The sequence below is a fragment of the Plenodomus lingam genome (assembly GCF_022343315.1).
Source record: "Plenodomus lingam strain CAN1 chromosome Unknown contig_14, whole genome shotgun sequence".
NCBI lineage: Eukaryota > Fungi > Ascomycota > Dothideomycetes > Pleosporales > Leptosphaeriaceae > Plenodomus > Plenodomus lingam.
In genome coordinates, this window is record NW_027093932.1 from 672,146 (window position 1) to 690,448 (window position 18,303).

At 49.6% G+C, this 18,303-nt stretch overlaps 10 protein-coding genes across 10 annotated transcripts; 4 read left to right on the forward strand and 6 right to left on the reverse strand.

Annotated features, from left to right (window-relative positions):
- Window positions 1-76: 76 nt before the first annotated feature.
- Window positions 77-295, reverse strand: IAQ61_002306 (uncharacterized protein; the record flags this gene model as incomplete). Its single annotated transcript, XM_066095492.1, has 1 exon — window positions 77-295. One exon carries the CDS (start codon window positions 293-295, stop codon window positions 77-79), a length of 219 nt encoding a protein of 72 aa, XP_065954328.1.
- Window positions 296-2,765: 2,470 nt separating this feature from the next.
- On the forward strand, window positions 2,766-2,963 carry IAQ61_002307 (uncharacterized protein; the record flags this gene model as incomplete). Its single annotated transcript, XM_066095493.1, has 1 exon — window positions 2,766-2,963. One exon carries the CDS (start codon window positions 2,766-2,768, stop codon window positions 2,961-2,963), a length of 198 nt encoding a protein of 65 aa, XP_065954329.1.
- Window positions 2,964-3,884: 921 nt separating this feature from the next.
- Window positions 3,885-5,415, reverse strand: IAQ61_002308 (uncharacterized protein; the record flags this gene model as incomplete). The annotated part of the gene is made up of 5 exons (XM_003834149.1): window positions 3,885-4,172; window positions 4,257-4,924; window positions 5,001-5,053; window positions 5,116-5,317; window positions 5,373-5,415. 5 exons carry the CDS (start codon window positions 5,413-5,415, stop codon window positions 3,885-3,887), a joined length of 1,254 nt encoding a protein of 417 aa, XP_003834197.1.
- Window positions 5,416-5,547: 132 nt separating this feature from the next.
- Window positions 5,548-5,923, reverse strand: IAQ61_002309 (uncharacterized protein; the record flags this gene model as incomplete). Its single annotated transcript, XM_066095494.1, has 2 exons — window positions 5,548-5,847; window positions 5,900-5,923. The coding sequence occupies 2 exons, from the start codon at window positions 5,921-5,923 to the stop codon at window positions 5,548-5,550; spliced, it is 324 nt and encodes a 107-aa protein (XP_065954330.1).
- A 28-nt stretch (window positions 5,924-5,951) lies between these two features.
- Window positions 5,952-7,452, forward strand: IAQ61_002310 (uncharacterized protein; the record flags this gene model as incomplete). Its single annotated transcript, XM_003834150.1, has 2 exons — window positions 5,952-6,899; window positions 6,973-7,452. 2 exons carry the CDS (start codon window positions 5,952-5,954, stop codon window positions 7,450-7,452), a joined length of 1,428 nt encoding a protein of 475 aa, XP_003834198.1.
- Window positions 7,453-10,301: 2,849 nt separating this feature from the next.
- On the reverse strand, window positions 10,302-10,957 carry IAQ61_002311 (uncharacterized protein; the record flags this gene model as incomplete). The annotated part of the gene is made up of 3 exons (XM_003834151.2): window positions 10,302-10,441; window positions 10,515-10,647; window positions 10,700-10,957. Coding segments are annotated over 3 exons (531 nt in total), but the record flags the coding sequence as incomplete, so codon positions are not given.
- A 361-nt stretch (window positions 10,958-11,318) lies between these two features.
- Window positions 11,319-11,627, reverse strand: IAQ61_002312 (uncharacterized protein; the record flags this gene model as incomplete). The annotated part of the gene is made up of 1 exon (XM_066095495.1): window positions 11,319-11,627. The coding sequence occupies one exon, from the start codon at window positions 11,625-11,627 to the stop codon at window positions 11,319-11,321; it is 309 nt and encodes a 102-aa protein (XP_065954331.1).
- Window positions 11,628-12,325: 698 nt separating this feature from the next.
- IAQ61_002313 (uncharacterized protein) lies at window positions 12,326-13,560 on the reverse strand (the record flags this gene model as incomplete). Its single annotated transcript, XM_066095496.1, has 3 exons — window positions 12,326-12,804; window positions 12,853-13,256; window positions 13,313-13,560. 3 exons carry the CDS (start codon window positions 13,558-13,560, stop codon window positions 12,326-12,328), a joined length of 1,131 nt encoding a protein of 376 aa, XP_065954332.1.
- A 1,409-nt stretch (window positions 13,561-14,969) lies between these two features.
- On the forward strand, window positions 14,970-15,659 carry IAQ61_002314 (uncharacterized protein; the record flags this gene model as incomplete). Its single annotated transcript, XM_066095497.1, has 1 exon — window positions 14,970-15,659. The coding sequence occupies one exon, from the start codon at window positions 14,970-14,972 to the stop codon at window positions 15,657-15,659; it is 690 nt and encodes a 229-aa protein (XP_065954333.1).
- A 366-nt stretch (window positions 15,660-16,025) lies between these two features.
- IAQ61_002315 (uncharacterized protein) lies at window positions 16,026-17,984 on the forward strand (the record flags this gene model as incomplete). Its single annotated transcript, XM_066095498.1, has 2 exons — window positions 16,026-16,550; window positions 17,436-17,984. 2 exons carry the CDS (start codon window positions 16,026-16,028, stop codon window positions 17,982-17,984), a joined length of 1,074 nt encoding a protein of 357 aa, XP_065954334.1.
- Window positions 17,985-18,303: the final 319 nt, after the last annotated feature.

Here is an 18,303-nt window from a genome sequence, read left to right on the forward strand (position 1 = left end):
AAATCGGTGTGTTATCTCAACGCAAGCCAGAACAAGCTTCTTGGGGTCCCCGCACAATCTCGCTCACCACACACTTTCACACACACACATCCAATGTCAAACGTCGGGGCGCCCCGCAACATCCAATCACGCTGTCCCAATCTGCCCCCCCTTCCCAGGACGATCCGATCCAGGGGCATAGCAGCGGGATGACGTTGTTGTTGTCATCGTTGTCATCGTCGTCGTCGTCGTCGTCGTCGTCCTCGCTGCCGCCTGTTTCGGCTGAAGATGCGCTGCCGCATCCGCACCTTGGCATCGTTTTTTGGATGCTTTTCCTTTTTCCCCCCTTCGTTGCCCACACTCATGGCCACAGATACGCATACGCACACACATACCCCAGTAAAGGGGGCTGATGTCATGATACCCCACATATATAAATGGGAAGCCGGCCACCCGCATAGTGTCGTGTTCTAGCCCGATGCTGATCGCGTAACCATCGTCGTTGGGGGCTTGTTCATGTTTGTTGTGCTGCACAGTAGGTACGGTCTTCTGTCTACCATAGGCAGCAGCAGCACGGTATCAGCGCCAAGCAAGGGCCGGGCATGCTGGGTTGGCCTGGCTGTCCAAAACCCAACCAACCCACCTGGCCTCACCCGATCGATGCCATTCATAACCGAGGATAAACACATTCCTCTCCCGCACAGTTGACAGCGGCTTCTCTATGCCATTGCCGCGGCTACCGTGTGCGTGTGTCTCGGAAACGTAGGGTACTCTACACCATGCCTATCTTTTGTATTGTACAATACCCACGTCACCCTACCCTCCCCCAAACAGCGCGATCAACCAAACGTCGATCCTCTCCCTCCCCCACCAACCTGGCCCGGCTCCCCCCAAATCAGGTATCCCGCCCCCATACGCATTCCTGGCTTCCCCCATCCAGTCTTTCCTGTTTCCATGCCCTTGTCTTCCCCGTAGATTATAGACATGACATGTCAGTAGGTCATGTCATCTCCTTTTTCTTTTTTTCTTCATCCGTTGGTCAACTATTCAACAACCCCCCACCACCCCTGGCTCGCACACTGCCGGTTCGACTGGACAGGCCTTGTTGCTTGTATTTCCCTTTCCTGTCTGGGGTTTTTGGGCTGGTGGGGGTGAAGTAAGGTGAGAGGTGATGTACCGTAGCGTAATGTGTGGAGTTGCTGTGATAAAGGGAGAGTGATGCACTCTGCTGTATATTCGTCTTTGAAGACCACGGGCCTTTTTTCACGGGACAAACTGATGCACGCCAGTCAATAATCGACTGTGTGATGTGTGATGTATGATGTGTAATTTTTACAAAAAGCGGATACTATACCCAGCAAACGCTACACACCTCTCTTTCCTATAGAGTAGCTACCCCCTGTTTCCATTCACGCTCACACCATCTACACTTTCGACTCTCGACAAGGCAAAAAAGCAAAAAGCAAAAAGCAAAAAAGAAAAGAAGCAGTGTTTGAGAAGCTTTTGTGCTTGTCGTGTACTGCGGTGGTGAGTCTTTGTAGCTGGGGGGATGGGATGATTGTGTATTGTGGGTATGGGTATGTGGATGGGGTGTGGGTACGTTGGATGGGAATGATGTGTGGGTAGGATGGATGGGAATGATGTGAAGAATGTATGAAATGAAACCCGTTTCTCGCCTTTCCCCCCACCCCTAGCATTGCTTCCTTTTCCTCTCCTTCCCCCTTTCCACCCTCTCCTTCCCCCTTTCCACCCTCTCCTCACCCCTTCCTTGCCGTGTTCCCCTCGAACCCCAAAATAGACCCAATCCACCCAGTCCAGTCCAGTCCTGCCCCTCCCCTCCCCTCCCTCCAATCCCCCACTCCTACTCCCACATCAGTCAGCTACCTAGCTACCTACCCATCTACCTACCCATCTACCTACCTAACTCGCGCTCACGCACTAGTGTCTAGTGACTGCCAACCGCGAACGAATCACCGCGCACTATTACAGCCTGACAGATTTCAGCATATGGAGACGGTGATGTGGTGTGACAACATGTCTCACTCCTCACTCTCCCACAACATGCATATATACTGTACACATCTATACGCCGGGCAAGCATCACCCCACTCTGGGTCCGACAGTGACAGTGACAGTGACAATGACATTAACACCGACAATACCAATACCACAGCTCGCTAAAGGCAAAAGGGATACGGTACCCTGGAACGACGAAAACCCCCTTGTACTCTATACACCGACTCCCCTTCACTTTCATCTACCTCTCCTTCTACTCCGGCTTCCGTTCAGCCAGATTGTCTTAGGGGGACGGGGGGGGGGGAGGGGTACAGGATGTACTGTGTAATGCTGTATAGTCCTAGCGCTGCTGCTATTCACTATTCACTACGTACTACGAGCCGCAGACAGAAGACTACACACCGCACGCACACCACACGCATCACCGATCATCTCGCAAGCCCCCCAACAACATCCAGCACGCAAAGCCATGTGGGGATTCCTCATTGCAGAGAAGCGCGGGGGTGGTGGTAGGCATCATCGGGATGTGCAAGGCTGATAGAGAGAGACAGCTTCTGTATGACAAGGGCAAGGGGGGGAGCAGAATCAGCCAATCGCACGGCAACTCCAGCCAGCGATTAGGCAAACCATCGTGGGCAAGGTGTGGTGTGATGTGTTGGTTGGATCACGCAAAAAAACAAACTCCCCCCCCAAAAAAACAAACAGGAATGGGTTAATGTACGGAAAAAGGGGGTGTTGTGATGCACCATTGGGATGGAGCGAGCAACGCCATGGCGATGCTAGCGCGTGCGGGTTTCAGTGCGAAGGGTCATGTGGCGGTCAAGTACAATGTGGATGAGCACATTGCTATTGATGGCGCTCCTTGCCATTATCAAAGAGGGAAGTCGTCGCAAGCACTCATGTCAACACGCAACCTTTTGCGCCCATGGCGATCGGGTGTTTCCCCGGTGTCCGTGGGGAAATGGTAACGCCTCTTCGATATCACCACAGCCGAGTGTGCATATGTGGCTTGACCTCGTACCCAGAGTCGCTCCGCCTGCTTTCGTAAACGTCTCCCGTTGCGACGTCAGCTGGCTTCGCTACGCACTTCACGTTGCATGTCTGAAACGTCTCATGAGCAATATACATGGGCGGCTTTCCCCCACGCCCAGGCATCCCATTTCACCCCGCTGACCCCAGAATGTGCACGCCACAGAAGCGCATGCGTGTGAGCAACGCGAGAGTTTTACCGGTGACTACACCCAATGCCCTGGTTCCCCGATGCCTGCGTGCAGCTGGTGCGCTCCCAAGTCCTGGCCTGGCATATGCAGGTGCAAAAGGTTGGTTGAGACGCAGGCATTCTGTACTTGCTTTTTGCTGCTTCTCGGCCCGCATACCTAGAATTTACCGCCAGTGTGGCGAAACGAAAGGATTGGAGACATTCAATGCGGGGTGCAACGAGGGCGAGACAGGATGCGGGCGCCTAATTGCCGGAAGAATTGCGAGGATAGAAGCCACGATACGATAAGAGCGGTCTTGGATCGCGAGCTGCCGACACAGATGACTACTCATGTACACAGTAAGAGCTTCCTAATAGTTGCTTATGCAAGTACGTGGTTGTGGGGTCGCAGTCTGGTAGATCAATCCGGGGTCCGAAGACCCCACACGGCTCGATAGCGAGGACCGGTCCTATGGGCCGTGGGTGCCCTGTATCATCGGTCTGGGCTCTAAGATATAGTCTGACACAGGTCAGCTTGTCCAAGAGTTTCGCACAAGGAAAATGGTGAAGAGACATACGAGCTTACCCGGACTCAGTTGTGGTCGTCCGGGAAGCACCAGAACAGGACAGCTACAAGCTAGATGTGGCTGCTTTGCGAGAAGGAATGAAGGATGCCTTCAAGGATTCAGAATCACACCGTTGTAGTCCGTGCTACCTTCTTGCTGCGTCCTTCTGTCACGACCTCGAGGCAAGTTCCTGCTCTGCCATCCTCATCAATGATAGGTAAATCATCAATCAAGAGTCCTTCTGCCGCAACCTCGTCATCTTCTATCCAACCATAGAGCTCATCAGAGTTCGGCTCCTCACCAGAGTCCTCGTCAATCTCTGATGCAGGCCTTTTAGGCGGTCGCGCATGAGGGGAAGAGGTGACTGGAGCTGTGATATTGTCTGCAGAAATGTTCAAGTGCTGAAGTCCAGACTGTCATTGGTCAGCGGGACATGTGTATGCAGGAGCGCTTGGGTCGCGGGAAAGTTGGACTTGCTGCGCGATAGATTGACTTACATGCTCGATCGTGAAAGCCACGACGTTGCCCACACCACCTTCTTCTGCCAGGGCTACACCATTGGCCTTTGTAAGGCCCACAAATCGCGCTCGACGCAGTCGGGCGACCTCTGATTTGTTCTTCGTGCTCTCACCCGGCGCCCAGTCTCTGAAGAGGACCAACCGAGTGGAAATGCCGTTCTCCCACTCTACGCCAGACATGGCAGGCACCAAGACTGCTCTTGACGCACCTCGAATCCGGGTAATAGTCTGGCTTGTAAGGAGCAGTGCAATGTCGTGCGTTGCAGCGAACCTTGCGAATGTTGAGATCAGTTCATTTATGATGGCAAATCTACGACCTGCAGCCCATCGCGACTGCTCTGTCTTGACCCTGGCCATACGGGCATCTGGGTTGCGGGGGTACGCGTTATCGACGAGGGTCGCGAGCGAATCCACAACGACAAGGCTCGTGTCTTGAGGCGGGAACGAGGCAGGCGAATGCACGAAGAGCGCTAGAAGATGCGCAAGCGTTGGCGCTGCGAAGTAATGGAAGCGGCTGCACAATTCATCTCCAACGCCTGTAGAGGTTGGCGCCGGATCGGTTCCAGGCTCACGGGAGTGTCCATCTCCTTTGCTGCTCTCGAGTACACTATCGAGGCGTTCTCTGACAAGAGGTGCACAGGCAGCGTCTGCTATTTGTCAGACTTCAAATGTAGAGCAATTACGGTGCGCTGACCTCGGAGCTCGCCACCAGTTCATACGTACCAACCCACACCACCTGTTGACCCTCGCGCAATGCAGAGACGGCGGCCTGTATCCTGGAACCACTTCAGTCACCATGTCCAAGGGAAGCTGCAGGTCGCAAGCCGGCCACATTTACCCAAATGATGTCTTGCCTACGCCGGACGGGCCGAAGATCTCTGTCACCTTCCCGCGCAAATAACCTCCGGGAGCATCATGGCCCGGGAGGCTTGGCACAGAGAGGACCTTGTCAAGTTGTGAGATGCCTGTCGATACTGCGCGGGCGCCGCGAGCATAGAGGTTCTGAAGGGCCTGGGAAGCGGAGACAGTGGGCAGTCTGTCTGACTGAGGAGTCAACATACGTCTCCAACACACCCGGCAGCCATTGCTACCTACGCGATGAGGACGACGGTACTAGTGGACCATCTTCGCCAGCCATTGTTGTTGTGATGGTAGATTGATGCGCCGTCAGTCGTGCTCTGGTGGATAGAGCCTGGCGACTTTGATGGTATCCGTGCGTTAGTCCCCTGATAGGATGTTGGGATACATGACGTGATACACAGCTCCTCTCTTATGCGGCGACGCGTCGTGGTGTGGGATTGTTTGTAAGGCGTGGTGAAAGGAAGTCGTGAACATGGATGATGAACCGGCCGCTCACACTTGCACGCTTGTAGCCTGATGTCACGCTAGCATCCGAACCTCGGTCGATGACTTGGCTCCTCCCTCTCTTCCCGTCCAAACGTCCTCCACGTTCCGCATGCGACTTTCGCTGCTCTGAGAAGTCTCTTGCAATCCTTTCAAAGTCATCTTCAGCCACTATCACCTTACCTTCTCTGTACGTCGTAGTGTGTGGCTTGGCTTGGCTTGATTCCTGGGCATGCGTTAGCGAGAAGAGCCTCCTTTTGTATTTTCATCAGGCACACATCGTTAGGAACACCAGATTGCATTGATTTGCGACCTCGTGAAGATTACATCATGTCCATTGCCACTGCACGAGAGCACGACCTGATAGATACAATCCAGGAAATCCTGCACGATGCCGGTCTCGACTTTTCACTAAGCACCGTGCTCATCACGCTCCTGGCCTCCTTCTCACCTCTTATAATTCTCCTGGCATTGGGTCTCACACAAGGCAACTCTCGTCTTCCACCGCCAGCTGGATGCCGAAAACTGGGTCTCAAAGGACGCAGCAACCTAGAGGACCAGTACTCAAAAAAGTATGCCAAGGGCGCCGAAGCCACCCCAGCAAAGCCATGGACCATCAAGGCTCTATTCGTTTATCCTGTGAAGTCTTGTGCAGGCGTGGAATTGGAGCAAGGCGAAGTCATCCGCACAGGAATGAAATACGATCGCGAGTTTTCCTTTGCTCAGCTGGTCACGAGTTTGCCATCCTTGGACGGCAAAGTCACGAGCGAATGGCATTTCATGACTCTACGCAAGTTCCCCCGGCTCGCCAAAGTAGAAACAGAAATATGGGTGCCAGATCCGTCAAGCAAGGACTACCGTGAGGATGGAGAGTGGGTCAAGAGCGAAGGCTGCATTGTCGTGCGGTTTCCCTTTTCGCCAGATACGGACTTTTCGCTTCAGGGTATATTGAACTACGGTAAACTATTCGCTGCGAGGCTTGCCAGGAAGTCCGAGCCCATGCTTGAGTTCAAGATACCGTTCAACCCGACCAATGAGCATGCGAAGAGCAAGGGATATAAGCATGAAGTGTTGAAAATCATCAAGGATAGCCCAGTTGCGCTCAACGTGGGCTCTGAGATTGATCCTGAGATTCTTGCAAAGTTGAGGTACACCTTGGGTGCAGCAAACCCTATTACTCTCTTCAGGATCGATATGAACAAGTACCGTGAGGTGCATAGAAATGCACCGAAGAAGGAAGACGTTGGATTTCAAACCGTGATTGGGCTACAGGACGATGTACGTACCACATGCTCTCCTCGATTATGGATTGGTTACGTTTTGAACTATTACCATACTAACCAAGCCAAAGTACCCTCTGCACATTCTCAATCTCGCTTCAGTCCATCACTTAGCTGCCAACATCGACAAGCAAAAACAAAGCAAATATGTCTGGCAAAACCACTACACCCTCCTAAATGCGCTCCGCTTCCGTGCAAACATGTATGTCACCGGCCCCCCTGCTTTCGACGAGGACAACTGGACCAAGGCGCGCATCTCACGATCCGAAACCACGGGTGGGAAGACCTCTGTGGATCTGCACATTTCATGCCGTGCCACGCGCTGCAAATTGCCCAATGTTGATCCAGAGACTGGTCTTACAGATCGAAATGAGCCTCTGACCACGATGCGGAAATACCGCATCATTGATCAGGGTAATCCTAATCCCTGTTTGGGTATGCATGTCACTCCGTTAGAGAAAGGGCTGGTGGGCGTTGGCGATATCGTCGAGATTTTGGAAAAGGGCGAGCACTATCATCTCAGTGCTGAGGGACCGATTGTCCATGGCTAGACACATCTTTGCCGATCTCCATGTGCGGAAGCGTTGACGGGAAGACTGCTCGAGATGGAGGATACTTTTCGACTCAAGCTCATGTTCGTTCTTGTTGTGTGGAAATATCATTTATACATGCAATTTAATCCTCGGTCGATATTGTCTTTCTCATTCGGCACGATGCCTTTACTCTTTCCTTACCTTGTCGAGCACCCGTATGACCTAAAACTAGCATCCTTCAATAGCGTGCACGTCAGGACTCCAGTATTGTGCTCTCTACTCTGAACGATCCCTCAGGCTTAACCTCCATTGCAGTTTCTGATTGGTGACATCGTTCAAACCAGTCCATTTTCCCTCGGGCAATCAAGAATCGACGAGGAGGAGGAGCAAATATCTGCATTGAGCTATAATCCAATAAACTCAACGCAAGGAACGGTCCAGAGGCTGATGGTAGTGAAGCTTACTGCTTCTACTCCTCACATCGGCCTACGAGACCGTGTGAGGCGACCAAAACTTTGTTCGTAAACAAGATAAATGGCAGAATAGTTAAGATTAACATGATGGTATGAGCGGTTCTCATATGCAACTTATCCGCTTGCAAAACATCAAGCTCATTCTCAAGCGATCCAGTATCTTCAGTCCATGGATGTGAGCGGACAATCTTTCAGCACCGGTGGCGGAAGGCAGCGCGCCAAAAATCGATGCACTGAGCACTGATGTGGGATTTGCCGTTTTGAGGCCACCGGGGCGAGAGCATTGTGTGTCGATGTGTTGGGTAGGTGTCTTCTGGACTGTACCATCGGCGCATGTACCGTCGCAGAAGAAGTTGACACAGCAATCTTTCTCATATTGGCATAGGATGGCACCACCCGTGCAGAAGCGCTTTCCGTTGGGACCAGTCCTTTGAGTTAGGACGCTCAGCGCAGGAGGGACAATGGGGAAAATTGTGAACACTGAACTGCATTTTGGCGTTGAGTTGCTTGAGCTTTTATAATGGAACTGGGTTGGTTTGTGTAATCAGCATAAACGATGAAGTACAAGGAGATGATGTTATTAATGTTGTAATAGTGCCACTGAGATGATTGAAAGTGTTGCTGATGGTGAACGAAACATAATGATGGCCTACAACAGCCATAGCTATAGGTAAACTTCTCCGATGATTCGAGTAACTGTAGATTAATTTTCCCTCCAAGTGGAATCCCCTGAAGCCGTCAGACAGGTCACAATTGTGACAACAGAATTACCAGATTTTCCCGCAATGCTAATAGTTAGACCAGAATTTTCCTACTAAGTACCAGAATAGTTGAGACCTCTTCTCTCTTGAAGAATATGCATATCGGTACAAAACCGGTTTACAGTAGCCATATTTATCTAAAGTAGACTAAGAAGTGGTTTAGGTAGAAGAAGTAAACCTAAATAGGGTTTATTATACTATGTATTCCATAAAAGTAAACTACTTTTATTTCTACTTCTATTAATCTACTAGTATTACGTAGTACTGTAATAACTAGTTTCCTACTAACTATCTAAGTATTTTACCCCTCCTTTCTTTAATCTTCTTCACCACCTCCACCACCTCTATCACCACCACCACCTCCACCACCTCCACCACCTCTATTATCACCACCTCCACCACCTCCACTACCTCCACTACCTCCACCACCTCTACTACCTCCACCTCCTCTACTACCTCTACCACCACCTCTATCACTACCACCACCTCTATCACTACCACCACCTCTATCACTACCACCACCTCTATCACTACCACCACCTCTATCACTACCACCACCTCTACCACTACCTCTACCACCACCTCTATCACCACTACCTCTATTATCACCACCTCTATTATCACCACCTCCTATTAGTAAAAATATCATGACTTATTATTATGTCACATGTGCGTATAGCGTAAAGCTAATCTTTTCTACCCCTTTTAGTCTTAGTTAGGTATTATAGCGTATAATAGAAATAAAACTACTTTTTATACTTAATTTAAAAAGTAAACTACTACTTTAATAAAAGTAAACCACCACTGTAAACCTATTTACGGGTATACACGAGGTTAGTTTACACCTATATAGTAAACCCCTAGCGTACCATTCTACAGTAAACAATTTTTTACCGTAGTGATGGTACTGTGATTCAAATCCTAGACCTTGTTGGACTGGCAGATGTACAAAGCGGTTTCATCTTAGAAGTATAGTAGAAGTTCACTCAGCAGACTAGTAGATAAAACCCTCCAAGTTGGAGCTACTTTGCGAAAGTCATTGGATTACATCCCGTGCAAGAGAGAGGTCTACCAGAATCAGCTGAGTAACAGTGTGTTTGTAACGTCTACCGCGCTGTCACAGTGTCACTCAATATTGAAACTACCATGTTTTATTCTTAGAGACTCTGAGATTCAAATTATACGGAATAATGCAGTGGAATAACATACATAAAGCCATGGTGGTAATGTTCCTGACGACCTGCACTGGCAAGTGCCTGCCCTTGCGTGGTGGCTGCGCCATGGTCATGCAGGTTGGCAGCTCTAACATTCTTGAACCCAAGAAGGAAGAATATTTCTGTGGCTTTCGCATCGAAAATATGATCATGCATCTTCTATATGTACATTGTCGTCGTGAACACCTGATTCGAGAGGTTGCCTGATCGGGCCGTTGCCGCGTGGAATTCACTATCGATTTGCGATTGGCTCCCCTTAGGTCCAATCAGAGCTAAACGGTAGGAGAAAGTGCTAACAGGATGCCTTAGACTTGGTTTGACTTCCATCATCCTTCTCGTGCCTGGCCAGTGCTAGATTGCGGCTCCAATGAGAGTCCCAAGCCCTCCACGCAATGAAACAATGAATCAAGAATGTAGTTCTAGGCAGCCTGCAATAGTGCCAGCCCCAAGGAAATAAGCCATAGCGTTAAATGCACCAAGGCCGCAGTGTCGTACACTAGACATTGAGAGTCGTTCAGGTAATCGGCCGTTGATCTAAGTGCAAGCAGGTTGAAGGAAGCTCAGTGCAACTATTGCAAGCATGTTAGCGCTGATATTACATCTGGTTCAAAATCTGTGGCAAGAGCACATACCGAGATTGTCCTCAGTATTACATGATTCACTTGTACAGTCTGTGACAGCTTCAAAGAAAGGACCGCACAAGCAGTCATCATCCGTGTTCGGGTCGCATTCTGCTTCCTCCACTGCTTCGTTCCAACAATCCATCTACGCTTTGTTAGCTCTGTGGAACGCGTGCATATATTTCTTGATGATTTACGGGGCATTGTCCCACAGCAGCCACATTCACACCAACATCTTCATCGTACTGCCGCACGAGATGTAGGGATGTGGCCGGTGAAGCCCGCACCAGAGTCTGTGATGTTGCCCCTAAGATCCCCACGAGTACCGAGCAAGTAATACGCATGTTTGATCTCATTTGAGTATTGTCAACGTTAATATATGTGAGTTGTCGGAAAGTAAACCGAAATGCGCAATGAATGAGAATGGGAAAATATGCACCGGCTATGAGATCAGCGCTGGAATGAAGCGTCTTTCACTCCTTAGAGGCCTTTGCCCTATATATTGGTCAAACAATACAGAAGAGACACGCATGTATGGTGTCTGATATTCGGCCTAGTGCTGATGTTCATGCGTGTCGTGTTTCGCGCGGCAGCCGCACCATCTGTTACAAATGCCGATGAAACGATCCCCAGATGAGGGCAATCCAGGATCTTGAGATTTTGGTATGAAGTGAAGTAAACCAAGAAAGACATTTGTAGACAATGAAAGCTGTGTTGATCTTGTGGTAGTGGTTCAAGAGAGGCCAGTGTGGCACAGCAAGATCTTCGACGAATATATTGTACTACCAACAGTCCAAACATGTTCAATACGACGGATCAGGAATACACCAAGTCGCTTGGTTCCGCTTTGATACATTCCAAGGTACTGCGCATCACCATTCTCTGCCTATTCCGAGTGAGCTGTTGTGCGCCTCCAATTTTCAATGGGACAACAGCCAGGCATGACACGGTACCTGGTTTAGTCAACAAATCAATGCGCATTTGAATGCTAGATATGCGTTTTGAAGCCATTGTATTGAGACCTGGTGAAGGTTTTGTCTTTGATTCTTCGATGTTTCTGTGCTTAAGGCATATAGTTTCAAAAATATGAGTATGGGACGCGTCAAAACCCTGGTTGATAGGCATTTTCTGTTAGTCTGCAACACAGAAGCAAGTCTATGGCCATCCTAGACGATATGGACCATTTCTTTCCTACTTTGGTTAGATGTTTCACAGTCGCCGATCAAATCGAGCCAAATCCTGTATCCGAGGATTTCAAATCATTGGATTCCCATTACTGACCAAAGGCTTCTGGTTGCGTTCTAGAATGCGCGTTAATTGTAAGTATGAAGCTGGCCATACAGTAGAGTCCGACTCGTGGGTCATCGGCTTTAATCATCCAAAGACTTTTTGGAAATCTATAGTTAGGGAGTCGATATGAGCGTTCAACCATTATTCAAGTCATGAAGATTTCTCGCTGGTCTGTCGTCTGATAAATGTCGTGTAAGTGATGCTTAAAACAGCGCCTTGCTTAGCTTATGTTGCCTATGGTGTACATGTCATTTTGACATACAGCTATGACTAGCTGCAAGCATAATAACGTCTTTCGAATAATCGTCAAAATGCTTTAAGAGATCCCTCACCAAAGTATCTGAGTCTGATGAGCTAAGTTCCCCGAAGACAAGAATTGGTACATTTGTTCCGAATATATGGTATTCATGCTAGCTGGTCCAAAGTTGTCTATTAATTCAATTTACACATTTCAAGTTGATAGACATGGCATTGATGTAGTATCCACAACATTTAAGTATCCTGTGATTGTGTGATGGCCGAAATTCTGCGCATTAATGTACCAAGCTAGAGTTGTTACCATGGCTATTGCCGCTGTTGATAGGTGTCGCTGTGTACCCTGCTGAGCAAAGCACGTCGTATCTGTCCTTTTCATGGATGACGCCGAAATTGGTCGCATCCGTCACTGGCCGCGACTCTGCGTATAAGGAGCAGTATGTGCCCAGTGGAATAGCATTCTTTGTCAAGATGAAACTGTTGAAGTAATTACAAGGCCGGTACTTGCCATTGGCGTTGCCGAGGTGGGTCTTGTGGAACTCGGTCTGGGCCTGACAAGCAGCAGCACAAAGAAATGGATCGTACGGGTTTTGGTTGAAGAGCTTCATGCCATTGTATGATTCGAGCCCTGTTGCGGTGTTGGTGCCGTTACGCTGCACTGGAGCAGAAATGGCACCAACAAGGTATTGAGGGATGCCAAAACCTCCAATTGAAGGACGCCTGGTTTTGCAGGCGGCCTCTTCTACCTTGGAGTAGCCTTTATGGAGTTAGTCAAGCTAATGCAGAATGAGGATATTTTGCATACCATTGCTTCCAGTGATAACCACTGCAAAATCCCCGAAAAACTGGCCTTTGTTGGTAGCTGATCCTTCAGCAACAGGATATCCATAAATGACACACTTGACGTTGGTCACAACCCCGGACCAGTCGCATCTAGGATCCATTTCCGGGTCACGTTGGAAGTAGATGTTGAAACCAAGGCAAAAGCTTTCGCTATCGCACCAGTCGGCGCACCAAGACACATCGTATTCTCCCCTTGGATTAATTTTGAATCCAAGGTACCCGATTTGCTCATTGGCTGCTATGAGATCTGTAAAGACCTTCTCATAACCAGGGGGTGTTCCCGCGTCTCGGGCTGAGCGTCGAAGGGCACTTTCGCTATAATAGTAGTCGTTAACAGTACCGCGTATACCGGGCACAGGTCCAGCCCTAAAGATGTCATCAGCAGTCATTCATTTGAGTGGCGAGCTGATTGTTGTACTTGCCCTCCAGGCTTTGCTTTACAGCTGATTCTTTTCTGAAGTCGAAGACCAGGGCTGGAAATGGAACTAGCCACCAAGGCTGTGGCAGCTGCTTGGTCGTATGTTACTGTGGCCGGAATGACTTCGGTGAGCGCAGGGCCTAGGTTGGCAGTTGGGATAGAGACAGCCAAGGCAGCGGATATGTCGAACCCCTGTGCCAAAACTACCACAATGCTACAGGCAGAGGACGCAATGATAGATGTTATACGCATTGTACAAAATCTTGATAGCTAATAGATGGAGAATGGGTGGTGGGTGATTCGGTGGCACTTTGTCAACTATTATCAAAGGTGATGAGGAGAAGGAGCGAACCTGGACATAATTAATAAAAAACAGCAACACTGAGATGTTGTATCCAATATATGGAAACATGGGCTCGGATTCAATGTTACTGCTAGCTTTCCTTAACAGAGTAAGTCTCTAGCACTGCGTATTTTTCTGGTCTTCTAGTGATTGTCGCATGGGAGCATCGGCAGTGGTGGGTGAGGTAGCCACCATACACTCTACTGTGGAAGTGGCTACCGGCGGTATTCACTGTAGTTTTCCTGCTTTACTAGCATGGCTGGTACATAAAGCCAGAGATTGCATATGCTGAGTCTGTCAGTTCATCATTCTACATTCTGCATCTCATGCTCATAATGCAATGAGGCGTTGGAGTACCCCACGACATTTGCAGACACATAGCCGAATTATGGAATGTGAAGTACAGATACGTCCTCAATCTGGAGCCGCACACTTATCTCAAGGAGTTCAGATTGGAGCACAACTTCCAATCACCAAAAAATCAAGTTCACTTCTCTCATACATCATCTCTAAGCATTGAAAGGTCTTCGAAACCTTGGTACATGATTGCGTGATCAAGAGCACTAAATGAATTCCAGCAGGCTGCAGAAGAGCGACGATGAGCGGGGCTAGCAGAAAAGGCGACCGTTTATGGATACTTGGTAGATCTAATTAGCTTACCCAGAATGTCCCAGCCAATGGCTTCTTAAGGTCTCCATTTTCGTCGGAAAGTTCAGCGAATTGTTTTAGCCGGAATTGTTACCACGACCAACGTATGACGCAAAACCCAATCTGCGTTGAACTGCATACTAGATATCAACCTGGACATACCACGTCTGCCACGGTGAAGCTTAGGTGTTGCCTCAGCTTGCAGGCACGACATGAGCGATAACAACTCCTTTTGAACGAAGGAAGCTTCTGCATCATCGACTGGTTACACTCACTGATGAGAGTTCCTGCAAGATGATCCTCCCATGACAATGTGTACATGTTCATTCTTGCGCCACCACAATTCTCTTCATCTCTGATGGACAATGGTCACTTCAAGAGACGGATTAATATAGAGCTGCCTTTATCACGTGTTACAAATCTCATATCAACCCGAAGACAGTGTTTAGAGCATACCTTAGATTTGGAAATGACTCAGACACGACAAGCCGTTCACAATGATAATTCTAAACTCCCTACACGCTCATCCTACTATATTGTGAACGATCAACAGTACAACACAATGCAAACCCCTAGAATAACCGGTTGTTCCTTACTTTCGTTCTCCAATTTGTTTACATCTCGTCTGAGAACTAGCAGCATTCCGCCTGCATCTCTTCATGCACACGAAATGGGCCATCCTCACGATCAACGTCAAAGTCCTGGCCTAGAAGACATTGATTCTAATCAGGCTTGTTGCATTTGTTACAATGCGTACAACGCTCCCGGTAGCGGCAGAGGTCGCGAACAATCGGTGCAGCTCGCATGCGGCCATCGTTTTGGGACAAAGTGCATATCAAAGTGGATCAAAGCCAAGAGTACATGTCCGCTATGCAGAGCGCCGCAAGTTCGATTTGGTGATCACTGCTACAGCAAGGTCTTAAGGGAGCATATTCGACTGGATGTTGCCACGCCTCATGTTGAACGTACAGAGCCAGATCGTACATTCGCGACCATCTATTGGTGGGAGATGTCTGATGAGAGGCAGTCTTCCCCAAATATCGCGCCACAAAGTCATCCTGGTAGAACTTGCATAGCAAGGCCTGTGCAGAACCGACGTTTTGTCGGACGGTTGGGGACCAGGGCACTCTCTGCAGACCAAGAAGATGACATCTGGATCACAGAGTTTCACCACCGGGCATCAAGTACAGCCCACACTTCGCTTTCGGCATCGAAGAAGTCTAGTTTTCACAATTCCATGGGAGAAGCCGAAGATTCATCAAGCGACTTTGCATTTGACGCTCTTCTCCATGAACACGCTCAGTGGATGACCGAAGCACTGATCGACAATAGTGAAACTGCGACTAACGATATATGCTAAAGTAGTTACATTTCATAGGGACAATCAAGTTTTTGGGTTTCGATTTCTTCTCATGTGATCAAGTACCCTTCTTTCTGGGTCGATAGGTCCGGTATATGTGGTGTTCCGATAGTTAGTCGGTACCATGTTTCTAGACTCCATTTCCATTGTCGTATGATGTATCTACTCACAAGCCGACCATAATATAACAAATCATGCGTCATTCAAGCCAATTTGAGGCCGTTCCCTATGCCCCAGGCTACAGCCAACCAACGCCACTGCTTACTCAAACTTCTCGTGAACTGCGACTGCCAACAATACCCAAGTCAAGTATCGCAAGTGCAAACCACCGCTCTTCAATCATTTCGACACCATCAAGCTCCAATTATGAATATTTCTGCTCAAGAATACACACAAAATATCGCTAAATCCACATCCAAATCGACCACTACCACAAAAGTTACCACATCATTCGACCTCGCACCAGTCAGCACAGGCTCCCCAGACATCACCGATCTCGTCACGCTCATGCGCTCGCCATCCACAGACATCGCAGCATCACCAGAACGCGAGCAAGAAACACGGACAAGACAGCAAGACGTCGACTCGCATCATCCCACGACAACAACGCCCTGGGGCAGCATAACAGAGGGGCGCCACTATGTAAACCCCCCTCTCCCCTGGGACTCACCCCAACAAGCCCAGCATATCCCAGCAGCCAACACAAATCCCACCACGCAACTACTGAACGGAACAACAACCCAACAACCCCCGCCTCTCAACCCCCCGGCCCCAAATTTCTCAGCCAACACAACTTTCCCATCCACAGCCCGGCCCATCCCCACCGGCCTCCCCCACAACCCCTGGTTGCCGCGCTCCCCACCCACACCCCTCGCCACGTCCGAGAACCGGGTAAGCGGACGCCGGGCCTGTGCACGCGTGAATTGCACGACGACGGCGAATATCGCGGTGCAGGGGACGGCTGCGGAGCGGCAGAATGGCGGGTGGTTGTGTTCGCGGCATGAGGGGGAGTTGGGGATGAAGGTGGCGGGTATGTATTTGGATTGGTATGATAGTCCGTGGCGGATTGGGAGGAGGTGAGCTGGGTGGGTGGACGGGTGGATGGGTAGGTAGATGGATAGGTGAATAGACAAGCGTGGTACAAAGTCCATGGAAGCAAAAACTCATCATTATCTCAACATCCAACATCCAATATCCCCATCCAAATCCAACACCCGCCCCAACACCCAAATAAAGCCACCCCCTCAACCCCAACCCAACCCAACCGTATTCCAGCCACCCACAGTCCACCCCAAATAAAGACCAAACCAAAGAACAAAGCCCTTCCCCCACATACACACTCGCAACCAACCCAACCCATCCCCCTGCACACCTTCACATGACACAACCCTAAGAAACGCCCGAGACTAGAAACCGCCCAGACGAGAAGTAACGACAAAGATAAAGACCAGTGATACATACGGTAATGGCTTTGTACCCAACCTATCCTATCGCTCAGCAAACGCAAGCAGCGCGCTTATCCAGGCCATTCTTTATATTCTAGATAGCTAGATATCTAGATAGACGACCAATTGTATCGCTAGAACCTTTTTAATGATTTTTATTCTTGAATATCCATCTTTGATCTTGTGCTTCATCTTCCATCTCCGTTCTACCAGACTGCCAGGTTGCAAACCTGCCAACCAGCCAACTTGCCTTTGCAGAACCACCTCATACCCTTTCCGCCCACGAGGAATCAAGGTCGGGATTTGGGAGTAGAATGTGTATGGGAAACAGGATACAGGCTACAATCGAAACACCACCAACATCAACACCAACAACCACGTACCAACCCCAAACTCAAGCACCATCACCATCACCATCCAACCCCCCAACGAAAACAACATCCCCCAAGAACCCATGCCCCCCATCCCCTCCCCCCAAACCCGCCCCGCCCCCTCCCAACCATGCAGCTGCACAGCGTGCACCTCGATTCTACTACCAACGCCAATGCCGACGCCTAGCCAGGCCCAGGAATCCTCCGTAACGAAAAGGGAAATGGGGGAGTGGAAAAAGACGGAAGGGAAAAGAAGGAGGATAGGGAGAGATACAAGGATGGGTGAGATGGAAAGGGATGGTATAAAAGGAAGTGGTACAGGACCAATAAGGCCAATACTATCCCCTCCACGCCCTCCCCAAGCCAACCAATCCCTACCTCCAAATCCAAGCACACACACCAAACCCTCCACCCCATCCCGGCAAACCCTCTCTTCTTGCATGCGACGAGCGCGCGCGGAATCGGAGGCAGAGTCGGAGTCCCAGTCCCAGTCCCAGTCCCTGGGCTAGTCCAAGCCAGACCCCATCAGCATCTCTCACGATGCCATCCACATCTCCATCAAAACGCCAACCCCTCACCACCGTAACCTCACTCAAACCCAACCTCCCAGCCAAGCTCAAAAATCCGCGCCCCCGAAGTAGCACCACACGCCACAAACGTGGGCGCGCATACCTGGGGCAGTGGTGTGTAAGGGGTCTGGGTTTTCGGTATAAGGGAGGAGGTGGAGTGGGAGGGGGAATGGGAATGGGAATACTAGCATTACTCGAGAACGTTGGCGTTAGACCTAGTTAAAAAAACGAGGCAATGAAAAGTCCACAAAGCATTTAG